The sequence below is a fragment of the Anomaloglossus baeobatrachus genome, chromosome 3 (genome assembly GCF_048569485.1).
Source record: "Anomaloglossus baeobatrachus isolate aAnoBae1 chromosome 3, aAnoBae1.hap1, whole genome shotgun sequence".
Classification (NCBI taxonomy): Eukaryota; Metazoa; Chordata; class Amphibia; order Anura; family Aromobatidae; genus Anomaloglossus; species Anomaloglossus baeobatrachus.
Window position 1 is genome coordinate 181,195,054 of NC_134355.1, and position 25,171 is coordinate 181,220,224.

The window sequence follows — 25,171 nt, forward strand, 5'->3', positions numbered from 1 at the left end:
AGTGTACACACTAATGGTACTGGCTGGAATTAAATGTGTGTGTGTGTGTGTGTGTGTATATATAATATAATATATATAATTAGCTGTACTACCCGGCTTCGCCCGTGTTAATAACTTGTTAACAAAATAGAATTTATTAACAAAATTGTATTCTGCACACAACAACCACAAAACAAATAGATAGAAATGTAATTATTAAAAGGCAAAAACTAAGCTAATAGAAGCATTTCACAACATATATTTCAACACCACCGATATTCCACACAGATTTAACTAAATTGGCCAAGTAATGTGCTCCGTCTGTCTCTTTCCAGGTCTCTTTCCCCGTCTGTCTCTGTCTGTCTCCCCACCGACATCTTATTACCTCACATATAAGCTTCTTATACTATGAATGTCTTTTGTTTCTATAGCAACCAATCACAGCTCCTACTAACAACCTGTAGTTCCAGGCTCCATTTACTTTAATGGAGGCATGTTTTTTGGAGAGTAACTGTAAAGCACGGGGTTAAATTTTCCTGTCAAAGCATAGTCTACGACGTTCCCTGGGTCACATGAGGTGTCTGTGCAAAATTTCGTGATTGTAAATGCGACGGTGCGGATACACTTCTCGTTTCACTTTTTCCCCATTATGTAGATAGGGGCAAAATTGATTGGTAAATTGGAACGCGCGGGGTTAAAATTTCACCTCACAACATAGCCTATGGCGCTTTCGAGGTCCAGACGTGTGAGTGTGCAAAATTTTGTGGCTGTAGCTGCGACGGTGCAGATGCCAATCCCACACACACACACACACACACACACATTCAGCTTTATATATTAGATATAATACATATACAGTATACTATACCGGTGTCTCCCCCATACACATGAATGCGATCTGCCTGCAGAATATAAATCCCTAGGTAAATATTGCTGCCATTTTTTTTTTGCTGGTGTGTAAGCTTCAGAGCACAACCCATGGGCACAAAACTGCACGCAAATCCTGATGCCAGCAAAGTCAATGAGAATCCTGAAGTGCAGTGCACATGCTTAGGTGTTTTTTTCCTTGCAGATTTGGTGCAGAAAATAATCTGCAGCGTGTCAATTCTTTCTGCATTTGTGGCTGTGTTTTCTCCATTGAGCGCAATAAAGAAAATGCATAGCAAAAAAACTCTTCAAATATGCATCTAAAAAACACGGGAAAACGCAATTTATTTATTTTTTGCCACTGCATTTTTCCTACCAAGAGATGCAGATTTGGTGCACAAATTTCTGCAATCAAATTTGCAATGTGGGCACATACCGTTAGTGGTCACACACACTATTGTATATCCTCCCATGCGAGAGCATCACATGTGATATGCTGATATTCAGCTGAAGTTGTGCTGCGAGCCTCAGCCGAGTGTCACTCACTGTACTCTGAGCCTCTCACATCTGAGAATGCGATCACAGGTGTGGAGAAGATAGAATAATTTCTCCATCTTCTCCATTGTGTCGGCGTATGTATGACTGCTCTCATAGACTTGCCTGGGTCTGCGCCTTCTGATGTAAGCTGCCTCTCGCTGCATGCTGCATTTTTTTTCTCGTGCTAAATCTTCATTAGAAAAAAGCTCAGGTGAGCAGTGCCCATTGTAAAACATTGCAGCGAGTGCGATCTGATAAAACATTAGATAGCACTCATGCCAATTATATACTAGCTATCGGCTAGTATAAGCATGCTTTAAGACACAGCAAATACGGCAGTCACGGGGCATAGGAGACTGCAGCTTGCAGCTGGTGGCCGGCCGCCATCTCCCATTTAGATGCTGCCTAAGTGTGCATGCCCTTCATCTATTTTTCACAAGCCCTGTGGCATGCCCAGGTCAATGCTTTGGGTAGAGCGCTATGCCATTTTTGTAACCTAGTGCTGATTTATATTTCCCCTATGTCACCACTACTTACAGTATTATTAGAGCAAAGCACTCAAGTCCTTGCTGACTGCAGCGCTCAGATCCCAGTAATCGCCACTGTGCGGTGACCATAGGTCCAGGCACCAGAGCTGCAGCAGTGACTTAAGCCAACGGTGAGAACAAGTCACCGCCTCTGCGCTGGTGCCTGGACCTGCTGTCTGATTGTAATTAATGTGCTGTACTGAGCACTGCAACCAACAATAATATGACAGCTCCGCTCTGATCACTGCAAGTACTGGTGAGTGATGACTAGGGCCAGTGTTGGGGGAGGGGGCTCCCACACCTACCCATATGTTAATTGGATCTTCAATTGTCGTATCTGTTCCTGGGAAAGCTGGGTGGCAAGCTTTTACAGGAACAGCTAGGTTCTTCAGCCACTGTACGTCTAGGGTCACACTAATATATTTTCTCCATCTGAGAAAATCAGTCCATTTATGCTAATCATATTCTGATCCGAGTTTGATCAGAGTGGGATCCGGTTTTTTTTAGATGAGAAGAATAAAAAAAAATTCTACATCTTCTCCATTCTGTCAGTCCATGAAAATTGGACACATTCAGGTGTCCTCCAAGTGCACTCTGAATTTTTGAAAAAATCTATACAAGTTAGGAATTGCTGTAATAATACTGACCTGGACATTACCAGGCCATTTTACCATAGGATAAACTCCATCAAAACAATCTGTAATAAAACAATCTGGGAATTTAGCTTATCCACTGCTTGTGTAGTGCGGGGAGGGGCACCATGCCAGTTTTCACTTTAGCAGAAAAGCTAGGATTGGCCCTGCTAGCTATCCTTGGTGACACTGTCCACGTGTTATCACATTCCAGCCACATACAAAATGTCTGTGCACTGTGATCTTAAACTTTATTCTTCCTTATCCTTTTGCAAATGCCCAAAAATGGAGTTGAGGAGTGATGTCACACACGTGCAAGCAGACCCCGCCCACATTTACTGCAGTAGTAACACGAGCTAGCAGTACAATCAGCCGGTGGTGTAAGGTTAGACTAGGCAGTGGATGGGCTCACTCAGACCAATGTATCATGCGGATGTGTGCTGCGTTGGAACTGGACAGCACCTTGACCACTGTTAATGAATATGGTTGTTCAGATGACTGTTGTTTTTCACACCAGATCGATTGTCCGTGTGAAAAAAAACCTGCTTCATATACAGGGCCGTATTTGGGGTTTTGCTGCCCTAGGCACTTTTAGTTGTGACGCCCCCTTCTGATCAGTCAGATTAAGGGTATGTGCACACAGCATTTTGTTTTCATACAGATCCGCCCTGTAACCCGCCCAAAAAACCCAAACTCTAAATATAAAAGGAATGAATTCATATACTGCAATGTAAAAACGACTAGTTGTTCATATGTTCAATCTTTGGAGTTTTTTTTAAGCGCGTCAGGTTTCCTCAGACATGAAGCTGCTAAAAGTGTGCGCACCCACACAGACACTGCAGTCACATTGTGTGCGCACCCACACCGACACTGCAGTCACATTGTGTGCGCACCCATGCTAACACTGTAGTCACATTGTGCGGACCCACACCGACACTGCAGTCCCATTGTGTGCTCACCGACACTGCAGTCACATTGTGTGCACACCCACACAGACACTGCAGTCACATTGTGTGCGCACCCACACTGCAGTCACATTGTGTGCACACCCACACTGCAGTCACATTGTGTGCACACCCACACTGCAGTCACATTGTGTGCACACCCACACTGCAGTCACAGTGTGCACACCCACACTGCAGTCACATTGTGTGCGCACCCACACCAACACTGCAGTCACATTGTGTGCGCACCCATGCCAACACTGTAGTCACATTGTGCACACCCACATCGACACTGCAGTCCCATTGTGTGCACACCGACACTGACACTGAGTGCTACTCTGCTCCTCCAGTGTCAGGACACGTGCAGAAATACTAAGTGATTTTAGACAGCACTGACTCTCACCTAAGGGCGAGGGACTGTCTTTAATATGCAAATAGAGTGCACAGCTGCACCAAGACACCGGCCGCGCCAAGGAGGACAGAACCGTCTGAATATATATAATAAAATATTAAGTTAACTGTATATGCCAGAACGACGTCCCCTATATAAATGTGTCTGCAGATTAATTAGCATTTTGGGAGTAAAAGTAAAATGTCATCGTTCTTAGCAACACATTGTCCTGCGTCTCCCAAGACTTCCCTCTTGTCTGATCTTGTGCAGCACATACCGAAATGGTGCCTGTACAGGGAATCTGTCACCAGGTGTTTGCTCCTCCATCTGAGAGCAGCATAATGTAGAGACAGAGCCCCTGATTCCAGCGATGTGTCACTGAGCTGTTTGCTGTTATTTTCTCTGCTGCAGATCTCAGTTATACTGAGCTCATGAATATGCTGGACTACCTGCAGCACGCCAAGTAGTCCTGTAATGATCAGCTACTGCTGATTAAACAGTGATTTTATCAAAACTACACTAGCCAACCCAGTAAGTGACACATCACTGAAATCAGGGGCTATGCCCCTACATTATGCTGCTCTCAAATTAGGTGGCAAAAACCTGATCACAGATTCTCTTTAAGGCCCCCTTCACACGTCCGTGAAAAAAACGAATGTTTGCTCCCCGTGTGTCGTGTTTGTGACACATTCATGTTCTCCGTGTGTTACACGTAATAACACACTGAGAACGGAAAGTCCCGCCTTACCTGATTCTTCCGGAGCGGTCTGTGGTGCTGAATGACAGTGCCTGGCACAGGCCACGCCCCGCTGACGCTGCTTCCGGCCCCCAGTGAAGAAGATGTGTTGTTCAAATTCACTGGGGGACGGATGCAGGGGACAGCCGCGGCAGAGACTGCAGGAACGGTGGAGGGGGAGTTTGTGTTTTTATTATTTTAACAATGACACTTGTGTTTCTCTGGCGCATGTCACGTGGGATCGCATCCACACTATATCCGCATGGTACGGGTGCGGGCCGCATGACACCCGTGCTGCCGGAGAAAAACGGACATGCCTCCGTATGGAGCACACGGGCCAATGGCTGAACACGTGCGTGCACATATACCCTTTGATTTTAATGGGTATATGTGTGCCCGTGTCTCCGGTACATGCGGGCACGGACCTAGCACGTACCGGAGGTACGGACGTGTGAAGGGGGCCTAAGGCAAACAGTGTCAATATAAAGCTGCTCACTAAAGAGGAACCACCCTAAGTAAGCCCAAGGCTGTGCCAAAGAATAAATAATTGCCCATCACTGAGCTCACAGCACAAACAATGACCCCACACCGTGTCACTTACAGTATACGGCCTCCACATTCTCTCCTATAACATTCCCACTACACTGCCCCCTCAAATGAAAACCCCCACTGTCCTCCCCACTGAATTATACCCTCCACACCTTCCTCATTTATGAACTATGTTCTCCACTGTCCCCACCTCCTCCATGCAGCCCCCTTTTTCACTGCCCCCCTCATGCTGTCCCCACTCTACTGTATAATGAGCCTTATGCTTCGCATTCTGTATACTGAGCTCTCCCAGGTTCCTAACTGAGCGTTCCCCATGTTACCCCTTCTCCATATCAAGCCCCCTCCATACCAGGCTCCCCCCCCATGCTGCCCCTTCTCCATATCAAGCCTCCTCCTTACCGAGCACCTCCTATACCAAGTCCCCCATGCTGCCTCTTCTCCATATCAAGCCCCCCTCATGCTGCCCCTTCTCCATATCAAGCCCTCCCCCCATGTTTCCCCTTCTCCATATCAAGCCCCCTCCATACCGAGCCTCCCATATCAAGCCCCCTCCATACCGAGCCTCCCCATATCAAGCCCCCTCCATATCAAGCCCCCTCCATACCGAGCCTCCCAATATCAAGCCCCCTCCATACCGAGCCTCCCCATATCAAGCCCCCTCCATACCGAGCCTCCCCATATCAAGCCCCCTCCATACCGAGCCTCCCCATATCAAGCCCCCTCCATACCGAGCCTCCCCATATCAAGCCCCCTCCATACCGAGCCTCCCCATATCAAGCCCCCTCCATACCGAGCCTCCCCATATCAAGCCCCCTCCATATCAAGCCCCCTCCATACCGAGCCTCCCCACATCAAGCCCCCTCCATACCGAGCCTCCCCATATCAAGCCCCCTCCATACTGAGCCTCCCCATATCAAGCCCCCTCCATACCGAGCCTCCCCATATCAAGCCCCCTCCATACCGAGCCTCCCCATATCAAGCCCCCTCCATACCGAGCCTCCCCATATCAAGCCCCCTCCATACCGAGCCTCCCCATATCGAGCCTCCCCATATCAAGCCCCCTCCATACCGAGCCTCCCCATATCAAGCCCCCTCCATACTGAGCCTCCCCATATCAAGCCCCCTCCATACCGAGCCCCCCCATATCAAGCCCCCTCCATACCGAGCCCCCCCATGATACCCCATTCTCCATACTCCTACCCCCATTCACTATACTGTCCACCACCCTCATTTTCCTCCCCCCCATTCTCCATGCTGCGGACCCCCATCCTGTTCCATCCCCCATGCTGCACATCTCCATCCTGCTCAATCCTCCATCCTGCTCCATCACCCACGCTGTGCACCCCCATCATGCGCCATCCCCCATGCTGCACACCCGCATCATGCTCCATCCCCCCATCCTCCATGTTGCGCCCCCACATCATGCTCCATCCCCCCATCCTCCATGTTGCGCCCCCACATCATGCTCCATCCCCCCATCCTCCATGTTGCGCCCCCACATCATGCTCCATCCCCCCATCCTCTATGTTGCGCCCCCACATCATGCTCCATCCCCCCATCCTCCATGTTGCGCCCCCACATCATGCTCCATCCCCCCCATCCTCCATGTTGCGCCCCCACATCATGCTCCATCCCCCCATCCTCCATGTTGCGCCCCCACATCATGATCCATCCCCCCATCTTCCATGTTGCGCCCCCACATCATGCTCCATCCTCCATGTTGCGCCGCCACATCATGCTCCATCCCCCCCATCCTCCATGTTGCGCCCCCACATCATGCTCCACCCCTCCTCCATGTTGCGCCCCCGCATCATGCTCCACCCCCCCTCCATGTTGCGCCCCCATACCCCCCCCAGGCTGTCTGTTTGGCGCTGTCTTCGGCTATAAAGCGCTTGCCTGCTCCAGGCTGAATCTCCCGGCGGCGGCGGCTCCATCTCACGGCGGCGGCGGCTCCATCTCCCGGCAGCGGCGGCTCCATCTCCCGTCCTACTCTGCACGGCGCTGCCTCACGCTGCTGTGACCTCTGCCGGCGCGCTCACAGCTTCATTTATATTCGGGTGACAGACACGAATATAAATGACTGCGGCGCCCCCTCCCTCCTCCAAAAAGAAGCAGGATTTAATAAAAAATTTGGATGAGGGAGGAAGATTTATAAAAAAAAAATAAAAAATTTTGGTTTTGGTCTTGGCGCCGCCCCAGGCACGTGCCCTCCAGTGCCTAATGGTAATTACGGCCCTGTTCATATATCAGTCTTCTCATCTATATTATGGCTGCAACTCTCCCATTCAAGTCTTTTGGTCTGTAAAATAAATATCAGATCCCATATAAATCATACAAAGGAAAAGGTTCCGGCATCCAAACTAAGCACAAGGAGATAGCTCCCGAACAAACGCATTTCAGACAGGTGTCATTTTTTTATACAATGATTAAGGCCTACTGTCTGAAACGCGTCTGTTCAGGATCTATCTCCACATGTTTGTCATTTTTATACCAGGAAGTTTGAAAATATTGTTCTATGTATATGGATACTACAAAAAAAATATGGTTTTATGAATAAATGGATGCTGGAATCCTTTCGTTCCTAAGCTTCTATGTTTTTTTTTTTTTCTAGGAGAATCCTGTTTATTGCATCTGATTTGTACTCGTACAATGCAATGATTTCACAGGAAACTTTATTTGGTGTTGTAGATTTTTTTTACTGCAGTGTATAAAACCTGTGCCATACAGATGTCACACTGATGTCACACTGATGTCACACTGATGTCAAATGTGAACATATGTATGAGACACAGGTGGAATATGGATGAAAATTGGGCTGTTTTTCATACGCTCATCTGAGCCCAACCTTAAAATATGCCTAATTTATTATCCAGTATAAGCTGCATATATCTAATGCAATTTTTGATGATATAGTTCTAGAGTAACCTTCATTTTATTTTTGTTTTTTTCATAAATCAATTGAACATGCAAAAATAAGACATTTTGCAACAAATCTTGTTCTCAAAATTCTCAATTCACGGGTAAAATCTGTATTCAGTGAAGAATACATTATTGAGATTATTGAGATAGGAGATGGCAGTTGGTGCTCATAAAGGTCTAGAGAGAAATGTAAATGATGTTTCAGGAGAACTTGCAGGAGGATGTCTGTGTCTGCTTCCGGCAGAGTGTCTGTGTCTGCCTCCGGCAAAGAGTGTCTATGTCTGCCTCCGGCAGAGAGTGTCTGTCTGTGTCTGCCTCCGGCAGAGAGTGTCTGTCTTTGTCTGCCTCCGGCAGAGTGTCTATGTCTGCCTCCGGCAGAGAGTGTCTGTCTGTGTCTGCCTCCGGCAGAGAGTGTCTGTCTGTGTCTGCCTCCGGCAGAGAGTGTCTGTCTGTGTCTGCCTCCGGCAGAGAGTGTCTATGTCTGCCTCCGGCAGAGAGTGTCTGTCTGTGTCTGCCTCCGGCAGAGAGTGTCTGTCTGTGTCTGCCTCCGGCAGAGAGTGTCTGTCTGTGTCTGCCTCCGGCAGAGAGTGTCTGTCTGTGTCTGCCTCCGGCAGAGAGTGTCTGTCTGTGTCTGCCTCCGGCAGAGAGTGTCTGTCTTTGTCTGCCTCCGGCAGAGTGTCTATGTCTGCCTCTGGCAGAGAGTGTCTGTCTGTGTCTGCCTCTGGCAGAGAGTGTCTGTCTGTGTCTGCCTCCGGCAGAGAGTGTCTGTGTCTGCCTCCGGCAGAGAGTGTCTGTGTCTGCCTCCGGCAGAGAGGGTCTGTGTCTGCCTCCGGCAGAGAGGGTCTGTGTCTGCCTCCGGCAGAGAGGGTCTGTGTCTGCCTCCGGCAGAGAGGGTCTGTGTCTGCCTCCGGCAGAGAGGGTCTGTGTCTGCCTCCGGCAGAGAGGGTCTGTGTCTGCCATCTCCAGCTCTTCTCTCTTTCCCCCATTGAAGTTTAAAAGCACCAACTGCCATCTCCTATGTGGATGAGTAGCACAGCGTGCTTTTTTCATGGCATTTTTTCCCCATAGGCTTTTCAAAAGGACTTCATTTTCTAATATAGATTTGACACCATTACAAATCTAAAAACTGATTCTGCATATAAAAACACCAAATTTTAAACTGCAGAAAGAGCTGAGCATGTAGCATTCACTAATAAATGTAAGTCCTCGACTCTTACATGGGACACTTTGCTGAAGCTGAATTCAGGTATCTTCCTGGTCTGTATAGAACCACAATACCCAGACAGACCACGGGTCTCTCCCCCACACTGACGCTCTGAGATTATATGAAGCGGTTTGTCCAGGTCAGGGCAGGAGACCTGTTGTCAGTCAAGACATTGCGGTCCACATATGAACTGTGAACCGGATGTCTGAATTTAGCCTAAGCTGAATGACAACCAGTATCAAAGGTTACAGCACTTCTGGAAGTTATCACCCAGCTTTCCTGAAGTTCTGAATGTTATATAAGTATTCTCAAACAAAATGTAGGTGTAGCTAAAACCTATAGGGGTGTTCTCAAGTTTGGAGGTTATTCCATCCATAAGATTAGGGGATAACATCTAGACTGCTGGCATCAGGAGAATCTGGACTGAGAAAATGGTTGATCATGTGCAGTCTTCCTATTCATTCTTAATGGGACCATCACGGATCACTAAGCACTGCCCTCCATTTAGTACTCCCAAAATAAATGGAGCAACAGTTCTTGTGATTGACCACCTTTAGAGCCCCAGTTCTTGTGATCAGTGGGGGTCCCTTTACCTTGAACAGGTTGGTTGGTAATTAAATTATTTTTTTTTTATTAAAGCAATTATTATTTTATAGCTGCAGGAATTGATCCTTTCCATTGTGTTTCTGACCAGGTGAGCCCTGCAGCTGGTTTGGTCTCTATATTGAAGAAACGTAATGGAAGTGAAGGAGACAACCACAAGCCGATGAAGAGAAAAGTGAGATTCGAGGAAGCAGAAGATGTCCTTGACCAAGGTTTGTATAGGACTCTATTATGACCATTGGATGGACATTACATCACATGTGTTACACATTTATGCTGTGAGGTGTGTGCTCCCAGACCCCCCCTGTGAGGTGTGTGCTCCCAGACCCCCCCTGTGAGTTGTGTGCTCCCAGACCCCCCCCTGTGAGGTGTGTGCTCCCAGACCCCCCCCTGTGAGGTGTGTGCTCCCAGACCCCCCCCTGTGAGGTGTGTGCTCCCAGACCCCCCCCTGTGAGGTGTGTGCTCCCAGACCGCCCCCTGTGAGGTGTGTGCTCCCAGACCGCCCCCTGTGAGGTGTGTGCTCCCAGACCCCCCCTGTGAGGTGTGTGCTCCCAGACCCCCCCTGTGAGGTGTGTGCTCCCAGACCCCCCCTGTGAGGTGTGTGCTCCCAGACCCCCCCCTGTGAGGTGTGTGCTCCCAGACCCCCCCTGTGAGGTGTGTGCTCCCAGACCGCCCCCTGTGAGGTGTGTGCTCCCAGACCGCCCCCTGTGAGGTGTGTGCTCCCAGACCCCCCCTGTGAGGTGTGTGCTCCCAGACCCCCCTGTGAGGTGTGTGCTCCCAGACCCCCCCTGTGAGGTGTGTGCTCCCAGACCCCCCCTGTGAGGTGTGTGCTCCCAGACCCCCCCTGTGAGGTGTGTGCTCCCAGACCCCCCCTGTGAGGTGTGTGCTCCCAGACCCCCCCTGTGAGGTGTGTTCCCCCACAGTCCCTCCTGTGAGGTGTGTGCCCCCCAGTGTCTCCATGTGAGGTGTGTGCCCCCCAGCGTCGCCGTGCGATGTACAGTATATATCATATAGGATATGCTGGGGCATACACAGAACAGAAAATGCTGGGACATATACATTACAGCACAGACAGCACTTGCGAAGCACAGACAGCACTGGGGGTGGTACACAGCATTGGCGGGAACACTACATTTTGGTGGTGACACACAGCACTCAGAGCTGCACACAGCACTGGAGGGGGCACACAGCGTCTGAGAGCAGGCACAAGGTGCATAGCACTGGAGGGCGGGTACACAATGTCAGAGAGTGGACGCAAGGCACACAGCACCGGAGGGTGGGCACAGACTGCTTCCAGCAGTGTAGCTGCTGTGGGACGGAAGCGCAGAGCGCTAAACCCGCCCACGATATAAGTCCTGAGCACTCTTGCCCTGGCCATCGAGAGAGTCCATTGGTACGCACAAGCAGCATGTGGGGATTTACAGGGCCGGCTGCCAGGAAGACCGCGGTGGCGGCCCGAGGACTGCTGCCCCTGGGAATCTGCCCGGCGGCAGTAAAAAAAAAAAGGTCATCGCGGACTGGACGTTCCCAACCCCTGCTATGGGTAAATGGAGTCTGTCACCCCCAAAATGCATTTTAAGTGGGTTATACAGTGTTGTAAGGGACTTAACCCCTATAAAAACTATACAAGCATTGTTCAACTTTTAATTCATATGCAAATAGGGTGGCTTCAGTGCACTCTTGACATGGCCAAGAGTTTAGTGTGGTCACTTGCGTTGTCGTCCCTGTCTCCATATGCCACTTGATGCAATTCAGGGTGTTTTAGTGTAGCGAGCGGTATCAGAAGAAGGGAGACATGGAGGAGAATGTGCGCAGCCACACACACCAGCACTCTGGGAAGTGAACACAGTCATTGAGAGGTAGAGCAAGGGCACCCATATGCAAATGAGGAGGCATAACAGTGCACCAAACTTTTGGCCAGGCCAAGGGTGCACAGTTGTCTCCTCATTTGCATATGAATTAAGTTTATAATTAACTTAATATGTGAATTAAATTAATGTACTAGTAACAAGTACAGTCCTAGTATGATTTGTATAGGGGCGAAGTCCCCTACAACACTGTATAGCCCATTTAAAATGAATTTTGGGGTGATGCATTCCCTTTAACCTCTTCTTGACCGTGCGATTTTCCATATTTTGTGTTCTCATTTTTCTTCCCTTTATTACAAGAGTCGTATATTTTCTGTAGACCTAGCCGTGTGAGAGCTTGTTTTTTGCAAGATGAGTTTTACTTTTGAACGGCACCATTCATTTTTGCATGTGATGTCCTGGAAAGTGAGAAAAAAAATCCAAGTGTCGCAAAATAGCGAAAAAAAAGCATAATTTTGCATTTTTTTTTTAATTTTTTTTTTTGTTTTTATTATTTACAGCTTTCATTTTATGGTAAAAACTACCTTGCAATATGATTCTCCAGGTCAGCACGATTACAGAGATAACAAACATGAATAATTTTTGCTTTTTTTAAAGTGGTGAAGAAAATTTCATAAATATGAAACAAAAAGTTTGCTTGTCTCCATTTTCCGAGAGCCATAACTGTTTCAATTTTTGGGACATGGAGCTCTGTGAGGGCTTGTTTTTTGCACCATGAGCCAATTTTTTTTTATTTATTAGATGCAGATGATGGCTGATTATCATAACCATCATCTGCCGGCACAGATGCATAACATCACATCACACTACATCAAAGGCAGGGAAGCCAGGATATGATGGCTTAGCTAGTTCAAGAGTGCATGTTTATGTGGAAATTAAATAATATATCTAGAGGATTTGTGCGGCCTTCAGTGTTTTATTTGCTGCATACCTACCAGTTCTGTGAATGCTGAGCTCTGTATAACCCTGCCCACACCACTAATTAGCAGAGTGTACAAAGATGCAAATCAGCGATGGAGGAGGGGTTATACAGAGTTCATGAATATGGAGGGCTACATGGCAGCAATTTACTAGTCCTCTAGTGATAATCTCCTGCTGATGAAACCGTGATTTTATCAAAACTCCAGTAAGTGACACATCGCTGGAATCAGGGTCTCTGTCTCTACATTATGCTGCTTTTAGATTAGGTGACAAAAACTCGCTGACAGATTCCTTTAAGCAGTCAGCTGATCGCTGATGAAGCACCAAAAAATAAAATTTATTTCACCTGAAATAAAAACCTCATACAGACATATCACAAATATAAAACAATGCCTCCTGGAACACAGAGAGGCAAATATCACAAATGGGAAACAATTTCTCATGTGAGAACAATATTAAGAATAGAATTTAGAAAAGCGTTACGGATGCACATGCTCATTACCACTCCATCCATACATGGAACTTTGGAAACCCCCTTACTCTTAAGATCTGTGGGGGTCCCATCGGTTGGACAAAGGTTTATCACTAATGATGAGCGGAAACTACCATGCTCGGGTACTTTGTTACTCGTTAAGAGCAGTTGGATTCACAGATGGGCTCGAGTGTAATGGAACCAATGAGGAACTCAAGCATTTTACCAGAGGATCTTCCATCATGCTCTGTACACAAGTCGCACCCATCTGAGCATCCAACGGCTCGTTACGAGTAAAAAGCACCCGAGTACGGTAGTGCTCGCTGATCACTAGTTATTAGGAGTACCGAGCACCCTAGCATTGGTAGTGCCCGCTCATCACTAGTCGTTACCAATACGGAGCATGGACAAAAGGAAGAAAAAATTCTGTACAACGACTTAATGATAGAAAATGTATATTTTATTGATACAAAATAGCTAAAAAGCAGACAAACAATATTGGATTAAAATTAGCAGAGACAAAAAATGGTGAGTACCAATAGATGGCGCCCTCACCCCACAGTAGGTATATGGTAGCACATGTTAGAGTTTAGCACACAGCACATAAAGGGCTAAAAAGCCAATATTACATACAAACTAAAGCGTGCTGCTGCTTATTAGGTGCCCGTTACTGATACATCAATTACATAGTGTCAGAAAGGTTCTTGTAACAACGCACTATAATACCTTGCAACCAACATACCTAAATGGTGGATGAGAGCCCAATTCCCCGACCCATAGGTTTCGGTATGACTCCTTCTTCCGGGGGTCTACACCCCCGGAAGAAGGAGTCATACCGAAACCTATGGGTCGGGAATTGGGCTCTCATCCACCATTTAGGTATGTTGGTTGCAAGGTATTATAGTGCGTTGTTACAAGAACCTTTCTGACACTATGTAATTGATGTATCAGTAACGGGCACCTAATAAGCAGCAGCACGCTTTAGTTTGTATGTAATATTGGCTTTTTAGCCCTTTATGTGCTGTGTGCTAAACTCTAACATGTGCTACCATATACCTACTGTGGGGTGAGGGCGCCATCTATTGGTACTCACCATTTTTTGTCTCTGCTAATTTTAATCCAATATTGTTTGTCTGCTTTTTAGCTATTTTCTATCAATAAAATATACATTTTCTATCATTAAGTCGTTGTACAGAATTTTTTCTTCCTTTTGTCTATAATAATCTGTATATGGCTTTGTCCATATTGTGAATATGGCACGGGATTGTCCGTGCCTTTTGGTATTGTTTATTTATTTCAATACGGAGCATGGTTGTGCCCCCCACTCATCACTAGTCGTTACCAATACGGAACATGGTTGTGCCGCGCTCATCACTAGTTGTTACGAGTACTGAGCACCCAAGAATGGTAGTGCTCACTCATCACTATTTATCACCAGTAAAAAGGTGATTCATCTTTTTTATGTAAGGTCTTTTCAAACCAGGACACTAAGCGGTTACCAAAAAGTCTGTGCTTCTGTCCTGTATTTATTGCTAGGCTGAAATGGCTAATACACTGCACATCTAACCATCATTCTATGTTTTATTGCAGAGGAGATGGGCGGAGGATCCTGTATTCTGCTGATTGCCCTTTGCCTTGTTACTGTGTTCCTTAGCATTGGTGGGACTGCATTGTACTGCACATTTGGCGACGTGGAGTCTTCTGTATGTAAAGATTTTACAGCAAACATGGACTTTTACTACACTCAGGCTGTAGAGGGAGTGGAAGAGTTAAAGCACTGGCTGTTCGTCACATAACGGAGCAGTCCTCGCCTGGCTGTAACCTGCCAATAAAAACTCTTACAAAAACATTTCATTTGACGATGTACAAGATGAATATGCTGTAATATTTTAACTTAATAGTAAATATATATATATATATATTAATGGGAGGACAAAATGATGTTTTGAACATAACAGATAATTCCCTCAGTGACCACTGAAGATGTACAGTCCACCTACTGTTTTTACAAATTGCATTTTATGATATTGAGTCTGTGTATTGTCTGTAATGTTAAATCTCACTGTTTTTTACTGTATTTTATTTTTTTGTGTGTGATGTGTAATTTTAATTTGTTTGGTGACTGCTTTTTTGTGGTCTGAACACTGAAACATAGGTGGATATGTAAGTCAGACTTTAGATCATGATGTAAATTTATAGATTTTCTTTTAATGAAAAGGAAAAATACCGATCCCTCCTCCAGTTTTATATTAACTTTTTTTTTTTGTATAATCGGCATTTTAATTTTTATTTCATAAATCAATAGTACAGAGAAATCATGCTTCTATCTAATCCTGGATTGATCCTTGATTCTCACTTCATGGGTAAAATCTTTAAAATCCATATTAAATTTTGACAGATTTTCCCATTACTGGGATAGGAGATGACGGTCGTTACTAATCCCTTCCCTACATCGGCCATTCATGTACAGTTGGTATCTAGAGCGGGCTCAGAGGCTGAGCCTGCAACATACCTGGCAGCTGGTGGCTAGGTGTCACAGCCACGATCTGCCGCTTAACAGCTTTGGCTGTTAACCTCTTAAATACCACTGTCAATCTGTGACAGCAAGACTTAATATGCGCAAACCAAAGAGTGTGTTGCTTCTCCCACACACCACACCCGCTGCGGCACAACAATGGTCTGCTTTCACAGCCGGGGATATGTTAAGGACACCTGTTCCTGTGATTACGGAGCTCCTTAGAACCCACCCTATGACTGGGCTTGAAAGGAGACTGTGATTTTCCCTATACACAGCAATACTGTGGTATTGCTGTATATATCACAAGCGATCAGACGATCATAGGTTCAAGTCCCTTTAGGCCTCCTTCACACGTCCGTACAGTACACTAACGTTTTGCATGATCCGTGGTAAAGGTACTTGTTTGTGTGTCTGTGTGTGTTTTACGTGTGCTGTATTTGTGCTATCCGTGTGACATGCGGATAGCACACACAGCATAAGCTGGTATACTTGTCTCCGTCGCTGCTGTCTGCGGTGCTGCTGTTGCTTTCGGGACCGTGCTGACTGCAGTGAATATGCAATGAGCATAATGAGCAGGCCTGGAAGTAACAGCAGAAACAGTAGCACCGGAGACAGGTAAGTATAACATTTCCTTATTTTGATGTCACCTGTGTTTTCTCCGGTACATGTCACACAGATCACATCAGTGTGTGGTCTGTGTAACACCAGGGAAGAAAATGGACATGTTGCCGTGTGGAACACACGGACACGCGTGTGCTCCACATAGACACATGGTCCATGTCAAAACACAGACGTGCGCGCAGACTCATTGAAATTGAATGGGTCCACATGTGCCCATGTTTCTGGTATTTGTGAAAACGGACGTCACACGTATCGGATACACGGATGTGTGGAGGAGGCCTTAAGGGGACTAACAAACTCAATAAATAGTAAAAAAAAAAAAGTTTTAGATATAGATAGATTTTTTATATATATATATATATATATATATATATAAAAAAAAGTGTATAACCCTCTTTTCCCCTATTAAAAATAAAGACATCAAAGAATTTTTAAAAAACACTTTTTTATTACTATGTCCATATAAGTCAAATCTATCTTACCTACCCATGAACACAATCGGTAGATGCTGTGAATAGAAAAAAATTAGAAACCCCAAAAATGCATATTTGGTCAGTGTCGTTGCAAAAAAAAAAAAAAAAAAGGCAATAAGAAACAATCAAAATGTTATACCTATCCCAAAAAAGTATACATAAAAACATCAGCTCTTCCCACAAAAAGAAAAAAAAAAGCTTAAGCAGCTTCAAAACAAGCCCTCAGACGGCTATATGGTTGGAAATTAAAAGCTATTACTTTTTGTAAGAAGAGGAGGAAAAAAAAGCGAAAATTTGCCATGTTAGGAAGGGGTTAAAATCCTATGAAGAGGGGAGTGGGTGGTGGATGGAAGGAGCTAGAGGCTCACACAGACATTCTGCTGCAAGTTCTCCTGAAAGTGCAGAAACTGATATTCTACTGCAAGTTCTTCTGAAAGGACAGTTACATTTCTCCATAGAACTTTACAAGCACCAACTGCGATCTCCTACCTCAGAAATGGGAAAGTCCTCACTGAATACAGATTTTATCCGTGAATTCAGAATGTTTGAAAATGACTGATCAGTCCAAGTGGAGAAGGAAGCGGATTTCTTTAATAAGAAATATTTTATTTTTTTCTTATTGATTTATATATACGGTATATAAAAAAAAAAAACAAAAACAGCTACTCTTCAAGAATGAAGAATAAATTTAGGTTTTGGCAATACAAGACATTGAGTATGGGTACTAGATATTACGTGGTCAAGACAATATTTTACCCAGAGGATAATTTGTACACAAATCAGCTAAAGTTGTCCAGTTTCTTAGGTTAACCCATTATACCATCATTCATGCCTTTGAGGGTAATATGCTGTTTTTTTCTGAATTCGTTGGTACTGGCTGGCCCAGTGCATTTTTCATGGTAAAATATATTTATTTTTATTTTATCAGTTCAAAGGGAATTGTTTTTTTTCTGTGACCTATTAAGACGTGCGATTACGACCTGTTTCTTTGTTAATGTTCATGCAGCAAGTAAGGAGTCTTGAACCATTGACGTGTGTTATTTTTTTAAATTATTATTTGGGGGTTGTTTTCAGTTTATTTAGATCAAACTATGTGCTGTTTGCATTGTGTATGTTATGCCTTCCTTCACTTTAATGGTTAACCAATTCATCATTGTAATATTTGTTAGAAATTACAATAAATGAGAAAATCTATTTAAAATAGAAAATAATGCCTCAACAGTGAAGAATCATTTGAAAATTGGCAAAAATTGATATTTTTTTAAATACTTTATTGTATGGATTATGCACGAACATCAGGTTGTCACAGCTAGATCTGTGCTCATCAGTTCACCTTGTGCTTACCTGTCTATCGATTGTTATCACATAATCTGTGCATACGTTTTTTTGCCCTTTTCTGAGATGAATAAAGAAAAAAAGATATTTTACATGGTTAATTTGCTGTCTGACTTTTTATTTAGATTCTTGGGATGATATTACTAATTTATAGTGATCCCTCCAATTGCTACAAAGTAGTGTTCATATATATACTGTATATATCTAATAAAATACCTATTACACTTGGCTTGGATCTGTAGACATTCCTTGTGCCGTTGTTTTTCTTTATTTTTTAATATAGAAGTAGGAAGGACGAACCCATTGAAGTTTGGGTTCGGTCGAGCTTTAGCAACACTTTTTCGGTTCGGGACACAAACTTGACCCCGGACCCCATATAAGTCAATAGGGACTTGAACTTTGGTGCTGTAAAATGGTTGTAGTAAAGACTGCAAAAGAGGCAAAAGGGATGTAAGAGCAGGACACTTGCCATACCAACAAATGTGAATATGTGATAGAAAAAAAAATGACATGGGGTTCCCCTATTTTTGATCTTCAGTGCAGGTAAAGCAGACAATCGCGGGTTACAGCCTTCAGCTGATTGCTTTACCATGGCTGATTATCAAAAAGAGGGTATCCAATGCCGTTTTTAAACATTTATTTAAATAATCTTAAAAAAAGCATGGGGTCCCACCTATTTTTGATAACCAGCGAAGGTAAAGCAGATACCTGGGGGCTGGTATTATCAGGCTGGGAGGGCTCATTGCTGCTCCAAGCCTAAAAATAGCAGCCCTCCGCTGCCCCAGAAGTAGCACACCCAGTAGATGTGCCAATTCTGGCACTTTTCCCGTCTCTTCCTGATTGCCCTGGTGTGGTGGCAATTGGAGAATACTTTTGGGGTTGATGTCAGCTGTGTATTGACAGCTGGAATCAAGGCTAGGGTTTAGTAATGGATAGACATCTTATCAGACACCCCTATTACTAACCGGGCATGTATAGAGTTAAAGGAAAAAAAAAACAATGAAACAGACACACACTGGTAAAACCAGACCTACCGTTGACCAGGAGTGACATATGAAGCCTCGTTCTGAGAACGTTCTAAGAGCAAAACACCATAAGAATTGATCGGCGTTGTGGGACATTACACCATTGGATTATGTTGGAACATTCAGGATTTCTTTTAATGAATTAATTGGTGGAGGAGGAAGTCTTTGAGTATTTATGCAAATAAACCTTTTTTTTTTTTTATTTTTTTTTAACTCTCCACTTGCCGGGTTAGTACTAGGAGTGTCTGATAAGATACCTTTCCATTACTAAACCCTGGGTTGATGTCACAGCTGACATGAACCCCAGAAGTATTATTCTGATTTCCCGATTGCCCTGGTGCAGTGGCAGAGCTGGGAAAAGTGCCAGAATTGGCACATCTAATAGAAGCATCACATCTGGGGTGACTGCGGGCTGCTGTTTATACGCTAGGCAGGCCAGATAATTATGGGCCTTTTACAGCCTGATAATACCAGTTCCCAGCTGTCTTCTTTACCTGTGCCTGTTTTCAAAAATAGGGGGGACCCCACGCCATTGTTAAAAATATTTAAATACTCAATTTTTTACATAAATTATTTAAGATCTCTATTTTTGATAACTAGCCACGGTAAAGCAGACAGCTGAGGGCTGCAGCTCTAAGCTGTATGCATTACATGCTCTGCTTATCAAAAATAGGGGGAACTCCCATGTCACTTTTTTTAAAATGTATTTATTGTTCACAGCAATGTACAGGTATCTTTTCAATGACATAAAGCTTGGTGATTGGCTGCACTGCAGCCTTTCAACAAACTTTATTAACATACGAACAGCAACCAAACTCGGACACATTCCTTTTTTTTTTTTTAAAGTTCAAGTTTGAACCCTGGACACCCGGTGTCCGGTACAAAACCCCAAACTTTACTGTTCGGGCTTGTTCATCCCTATATATAAGGCTTTAACATGTTGCATTTTACTCATGAAAAAATAAGAAACGCAAAATTTTACTGTCACACAAAGTGAAGGAGATTTTTGAAATCTCATGCACATGTTTATTTTTTCCTTACAGATTTGAAGCAGTTTCAAATCCGCAGCTTGTCAATTTTTAATGAAATGGGGAATAACGCACTGAAAATGCACTCAAAAATATGTATTTTATGCAGCATTTTTCTTGTCAACACGTCAGTATTTCCAGATTATTCTGCCACAAATGCTGAATGTGTGCATATACCCTAAAGGAGAAAAGTAACTCCGGCACACTACCCCAAATAAAGAAATAGTCGAAAGTGTGTAACAATCAATTTGTATATTTATTTCAAAAAAGAAAAAAAGACAGTCCACAAGAGTAAACGTTTCGACCGTATTCGGTCTTCCTCAGGACTTATCTTGGTAAATTGTATGATTACTCGATATATGAATGGAGATGCAGCACTGAAAGGGGTGTGAATCCTTAGTATGAGGATCTATTATGTGAGGCTCGGCCTGTATTGGTTGGATGAGGTCATCAAACATGTAACATCATGTAAAGGTCCAATAGACCCTGTCCCAAAGTGGCATAAAGGGATCGGCTATACGTGCCCTACTATATTGCCAAAGATGACTCCATAAGAAAGAAAGGATGGGCAGTAAAAGTCTGGTGGCATCAGAGAGGGTTTCCTCAGAAAGCCATTAAGTCAGTCAGACAATCAATAAAGTTTCATCACGGCTGTAAATGACTGGCATCTGTAGTACTACTGGTGAGTATATGATAAGAATATAGCTCTATAGTTAACAGCCTCAGGAAACCACTGCCCATCCTTTTCTTTCTTATTGAGTCCTCTTTGGCAATATAGTAGGGCACGTATAGCCGATCCCTTTATGCCAGATCCCTTTATGACCTCATCCAACCAATACAGGCCGAGCCTCACCTAATAGAGCCTCATACTAAGGATTCACACCCCTTTCAGTGCTGCATCTCCATTCAAATACCAAGTAATCATACAATTTACCAAGATAAGTCCTATCTGAGGAAGACTGAATACGGTCGAAATGTTTACTCTTGTGGACTGTCTTTTTTTCTTTTTTGAAATAAATATACAAATTGATTGTTACACACGTTCGACTATTTCTTTATTTGGGGTAGTGTGCCGGAGTTCCTTTCCTCCTATACGATTATTTTTCTCCAGAGCACCTATTGGTGAAGCAGGGTCCTATCTCCTTGCATATACCCTAAAGGCCGCTTTACACGCTGCGATATCGTTACCAATATCGCTAGCGTGCGTACTCGCCCCCATCGTTTGTGCGTCACGGGCAAATCGCTGCCCGTGGCGCACAACATCGCTCAGACCCGTAACAATACTTACCTGCCTAGCGACGTCGCTGTGACCGGCAAACCGCCTCCTTTCTAAGGGGGCAGTTCGTTCGGCGTCACAGCGACGTCACTAATCGGGCGCCCAACAGAAGCGGAGGGGGTGGAGATGAGCGGGACGTAACATCCTGCCCACCTCCTTCCGCATTGCCGGAAGCCGCAGGTAAGGTGAGGTTCCTCGTTCCTGCGGTGTCACACATAGCGATGTGTGCTGCCGCAGGAACGACTAACTACATCGTACCTGCAGCAGCAACGATAATTGGGAATAGGGGGGCATGTCACCGATTAGCGATTTTGCACATTTTTGCGATGATGCAAAATCGCTCATAGGTGTCACACGCAACGGCATCGCTAAAGTGGCCGGATGTGCGTCACAAATTCCGTGACACCAACGAGATCGCTTGAGCGATGTTGTAGCGTGTAAAGCGGCCTTAAGACCACGTCCAGACGTGTATTTGGTAAGTGTTTTTTTTTACCTCCGTTTCTATAAGACGAAACCAGAAATGGGTAAAAAATGCAGACGTGGTGCCTGTGTTTCTTTTATATTTTCCTCAGATTTTTCCACTCCTAGTTTTGGATTACAGATACTGAGGTACAAAAGTAACCAAATACGCAATGCGTGTTTCCATCTTAGTGAGGTTAGAGCTTGATCAGTAACATTTAGTGATGAGCAAGCACTACCATGCTCGGCTGCTCGGTACTCGTAGCTAGTGATGAGCGAGCACTACCATGCTCGGGTGCGCAGTACTCGTAACTCGTGATTAGCGGGCACTACCATGCTCAGCTGCTCGGTACTTGTAACTAGTGATGAGCGGGCACTACCATGCTCGGGTGCTCGGCACTCATAACGAGCAGTTGGATGCTCAGATGGGCGCGACTTGCGTATACAAGTAACATAGAAGTCAATGGAGAGCTCAAACATTTTTCCGGAAGATTTCCTGGAAAAATGTTTCAGCTCCCTATTGACTTCCATTATACTCAGGTACTTGAGTTGCGCTCATCTGAGCATCCAACTGCACGTTATGAGTGCCGAGCACCCGAGCATGGTAGTGCCCGCTCATCACTAGTTACATCATATTAAACTGTTGGTTCTCAAACTGAAAACCTTCTACACGACATCTTACTGCACACTATTCTCAAGAATCTAGTACTGATGGGTCAGAGTCAGAAAAACAATTACATTGAGTCATTGCCGCTGCCGAGAACTATGTTCATTTATCAAACGAAATAATCTTCCAATGAGTGAGCGTTTTGCTCTTTCACAATAATCTTGTGGTATAAACGCACCTTTAGGCTATGTACACATGCTGCGTTTTTTTGACGCTGCGTTTTTGGCAGCTAAAAACGCACAAAAACGCACCCGCGACAAAAAAACGCATGCGTTTTTACCGCAATTTGGTGCGTTTTTGATCTTTGCATTTTTCTGCGTTTTTCCAATGCATTGCATGGGGGGAAAACGCAGAAAAATGCAGGAAAGAATTGACATGTCCATTTTTTTTTTTAAGCTCAAATAAGCAGCTTAAAAAAAAGTTGTGTGTGGACAGCAAAAATGAAAACCCATCGACTTTGCTGGGGAAGCAAAGTCATGCAGTTTTGAGGCCAAAAATGCACCCTAAAAACGCACTGTGTGAACTTACCCTTACTGTTGGAATTCTCTCTTCTTTTCCTTCTCCATTTAGCCCAGACCAATATTGTGTCTTTCAACAGTTTGCTGCCTAGAGATCCTTTGACTACTCCAGATAGAGATGCTCATCCTCTATAGCAGAGGGGCACAACCTGTATTCCAGATAGCAAGGGAAAAAAATAGAGGGGTGCCTGTGCATGAATCTTGCTATATGGCATGACCCACCCACCAGTCATTTATGGACTATCCGGCCATTAAGTTTTAAATGTCAGTAACACTTGTGGCCTTTGGGAGGGGTACCATCAGATCAAAATAATGTTTGTGCCCCCTTGCTCTAAATTAACCTAAATTCCTCGCTTTAAGGGCTTGCTCACATGAGCGAATAATGTGGACAAGGAATATTGAATGTTTTATCAGATAGCCTTTGGACAAATGTTATACTTTAGGCCACTCAAGTCTATGGATACATGCAAAACATTGGAATGCACTCTGAATCTGATAACAGTAAATGATACTCGGCTCAAACGCTCACAGTTTTACACAAGTGTCATTACCATAATAATGTGATGTGCACTTTACTTACTGAGCATCCATCATGGCGGTACATTGCATCCAGGCCGATTATTCACTTTCAAGGCCGATAATTAACCCTCATTGAATATTCACTGCTTTCCCCGCACTCTGGCGCCTGTGATTGGTTGCGGTAAGACGCGCTCCCACCCTGAGTGGCAGCATGTCAGTTGACTGCTTCCAATCACAGGCGCTGTGCGCGTCTATATCGTACAATAAAAATAAATTTTAAAAAATTGGCATATGGTCCACCCATATTATAATACCCAGCACAGATAAAGCCCACGGCAACCCCGAGGCGTGTGCTTATTTAGGCTGTGTATCAAGATAAAAGGAACAGCATGCGGCTTTTTTTTTTTTATTATTATTATTATTATTTAAATAAATAATTTAAAAAGCTGATGTGTAGTCTCCCCAATTTTGATGCCCAGCCAATATAAAGCCTGACAGCTGGGTGCTGGTATTCTCAGACTGGGGAGGTCTATGGTTATTTGGCCACCCCCAGCCTAAAAATAGCAGCCTGCAGCTGCCCGGGATTGTTAGATGCCACAAACCCGGCGCTTTACGCAGATCTTCCCATTTGCCCTGGTGCAGTGGCAACCAGGGTAATAGCAGGGGTTAATAACAGCCTACAGCTGCCACTAATGCCTAGATTAGTAAGGGGGAGTGTCAGGAAAAGGGGGAGGAAGTGGAAGTTACACCCCCTCCTCTCCACCAGACAGAGCATGTGACTCGCCCTCTAGCGCCCCTCTTATAGTCAGGCCAATTATGGAATTGCCCGACAATAAGCAAGGAGGCCGCTATTCTACTATGCCGATGATTGAAGGGTTCCCGGTGAGAGTAATGTATATATTCCCCCGACTTCTGCGGGCAGAATATATCTAATCCTCCCCAGATCTCACTGGTTGCCCCACAATGATCTTTGGCATAAACTCGCTGCTGCCAATCGATTACGATAACTATTACGCCGAGCCCACAGATGTGGAATTCGGGATCAAGATAACAGAACAGCCCAAGATTAAATTATATATATTTAATCACCTTAAGGGCACACTAGATGCTACAATATATACAATATGGAATTTACAGAATATATATATATCTATATATATATGTATATGTCAGAATCACCACCGTGCGGAGCTGCCGCCCGACCACCGTGCGGAGCTGCCGCCCGACCACCGTGCGGAGCTGCCGCCCGACCACCGTGCGGAGCTGCCGCCCGACCACCGTGCGGAGCTGCCGCCCGACCACCGTGCGGAGCTGCCGCCTGACCTACACCCCACCTATTGTCTCCTCCCCATAATCCTATAGAATGTAAGCCCGCAAGGGTAGGGCCCTCTTCCCTCTGTACTAGTCTGTCTACTGTAACTTGTATACGTATTTTGTATGTAACCCCCTTCTCATGTACAGCACCATGGAATTAATGGTGCTCTATAAATAAATAATAATAATAATAATAATAATCAATTTACAGATAAGACGTGGTCACAGAGTCAGATCAAGCAGTTACCTTATGCGTCTTGGGCGCCACA

At 44.8% G+C, this 25,171-nt stretch overlaps 1 protein-coding gene across 2 annotated transcripts in view; it reads left to right on the forward strand.

The window, feature by feature from the left end:
- The window catches only part of CNST (consortin, connexin sorting protein), a 184,178-nt gene extending 165,930 nt beyond the window's left edge, over positions 1-18,248 (forward strand). For both annotated transcript variants that reach the window (XM_075339611.1, XM_075339612.1), the window contains 2 exons: positions 9,980-10,100; positions 14,740-18,248. In XM_075339611.1, coding sequence (XP_075195726.1) covers positions 9,980-10,100; positions 14,740-14,945 — 327 coding nt within the window. In that variant the 3' untranslated portion in view covers positions 14,946-18,248. The remainder of the gene's footprint in view (positions 1-9,979; positions 10,101-14,739) is intronic.
- Positions 18,249-25,171: the final 6,923 nt, after the last annotated feature.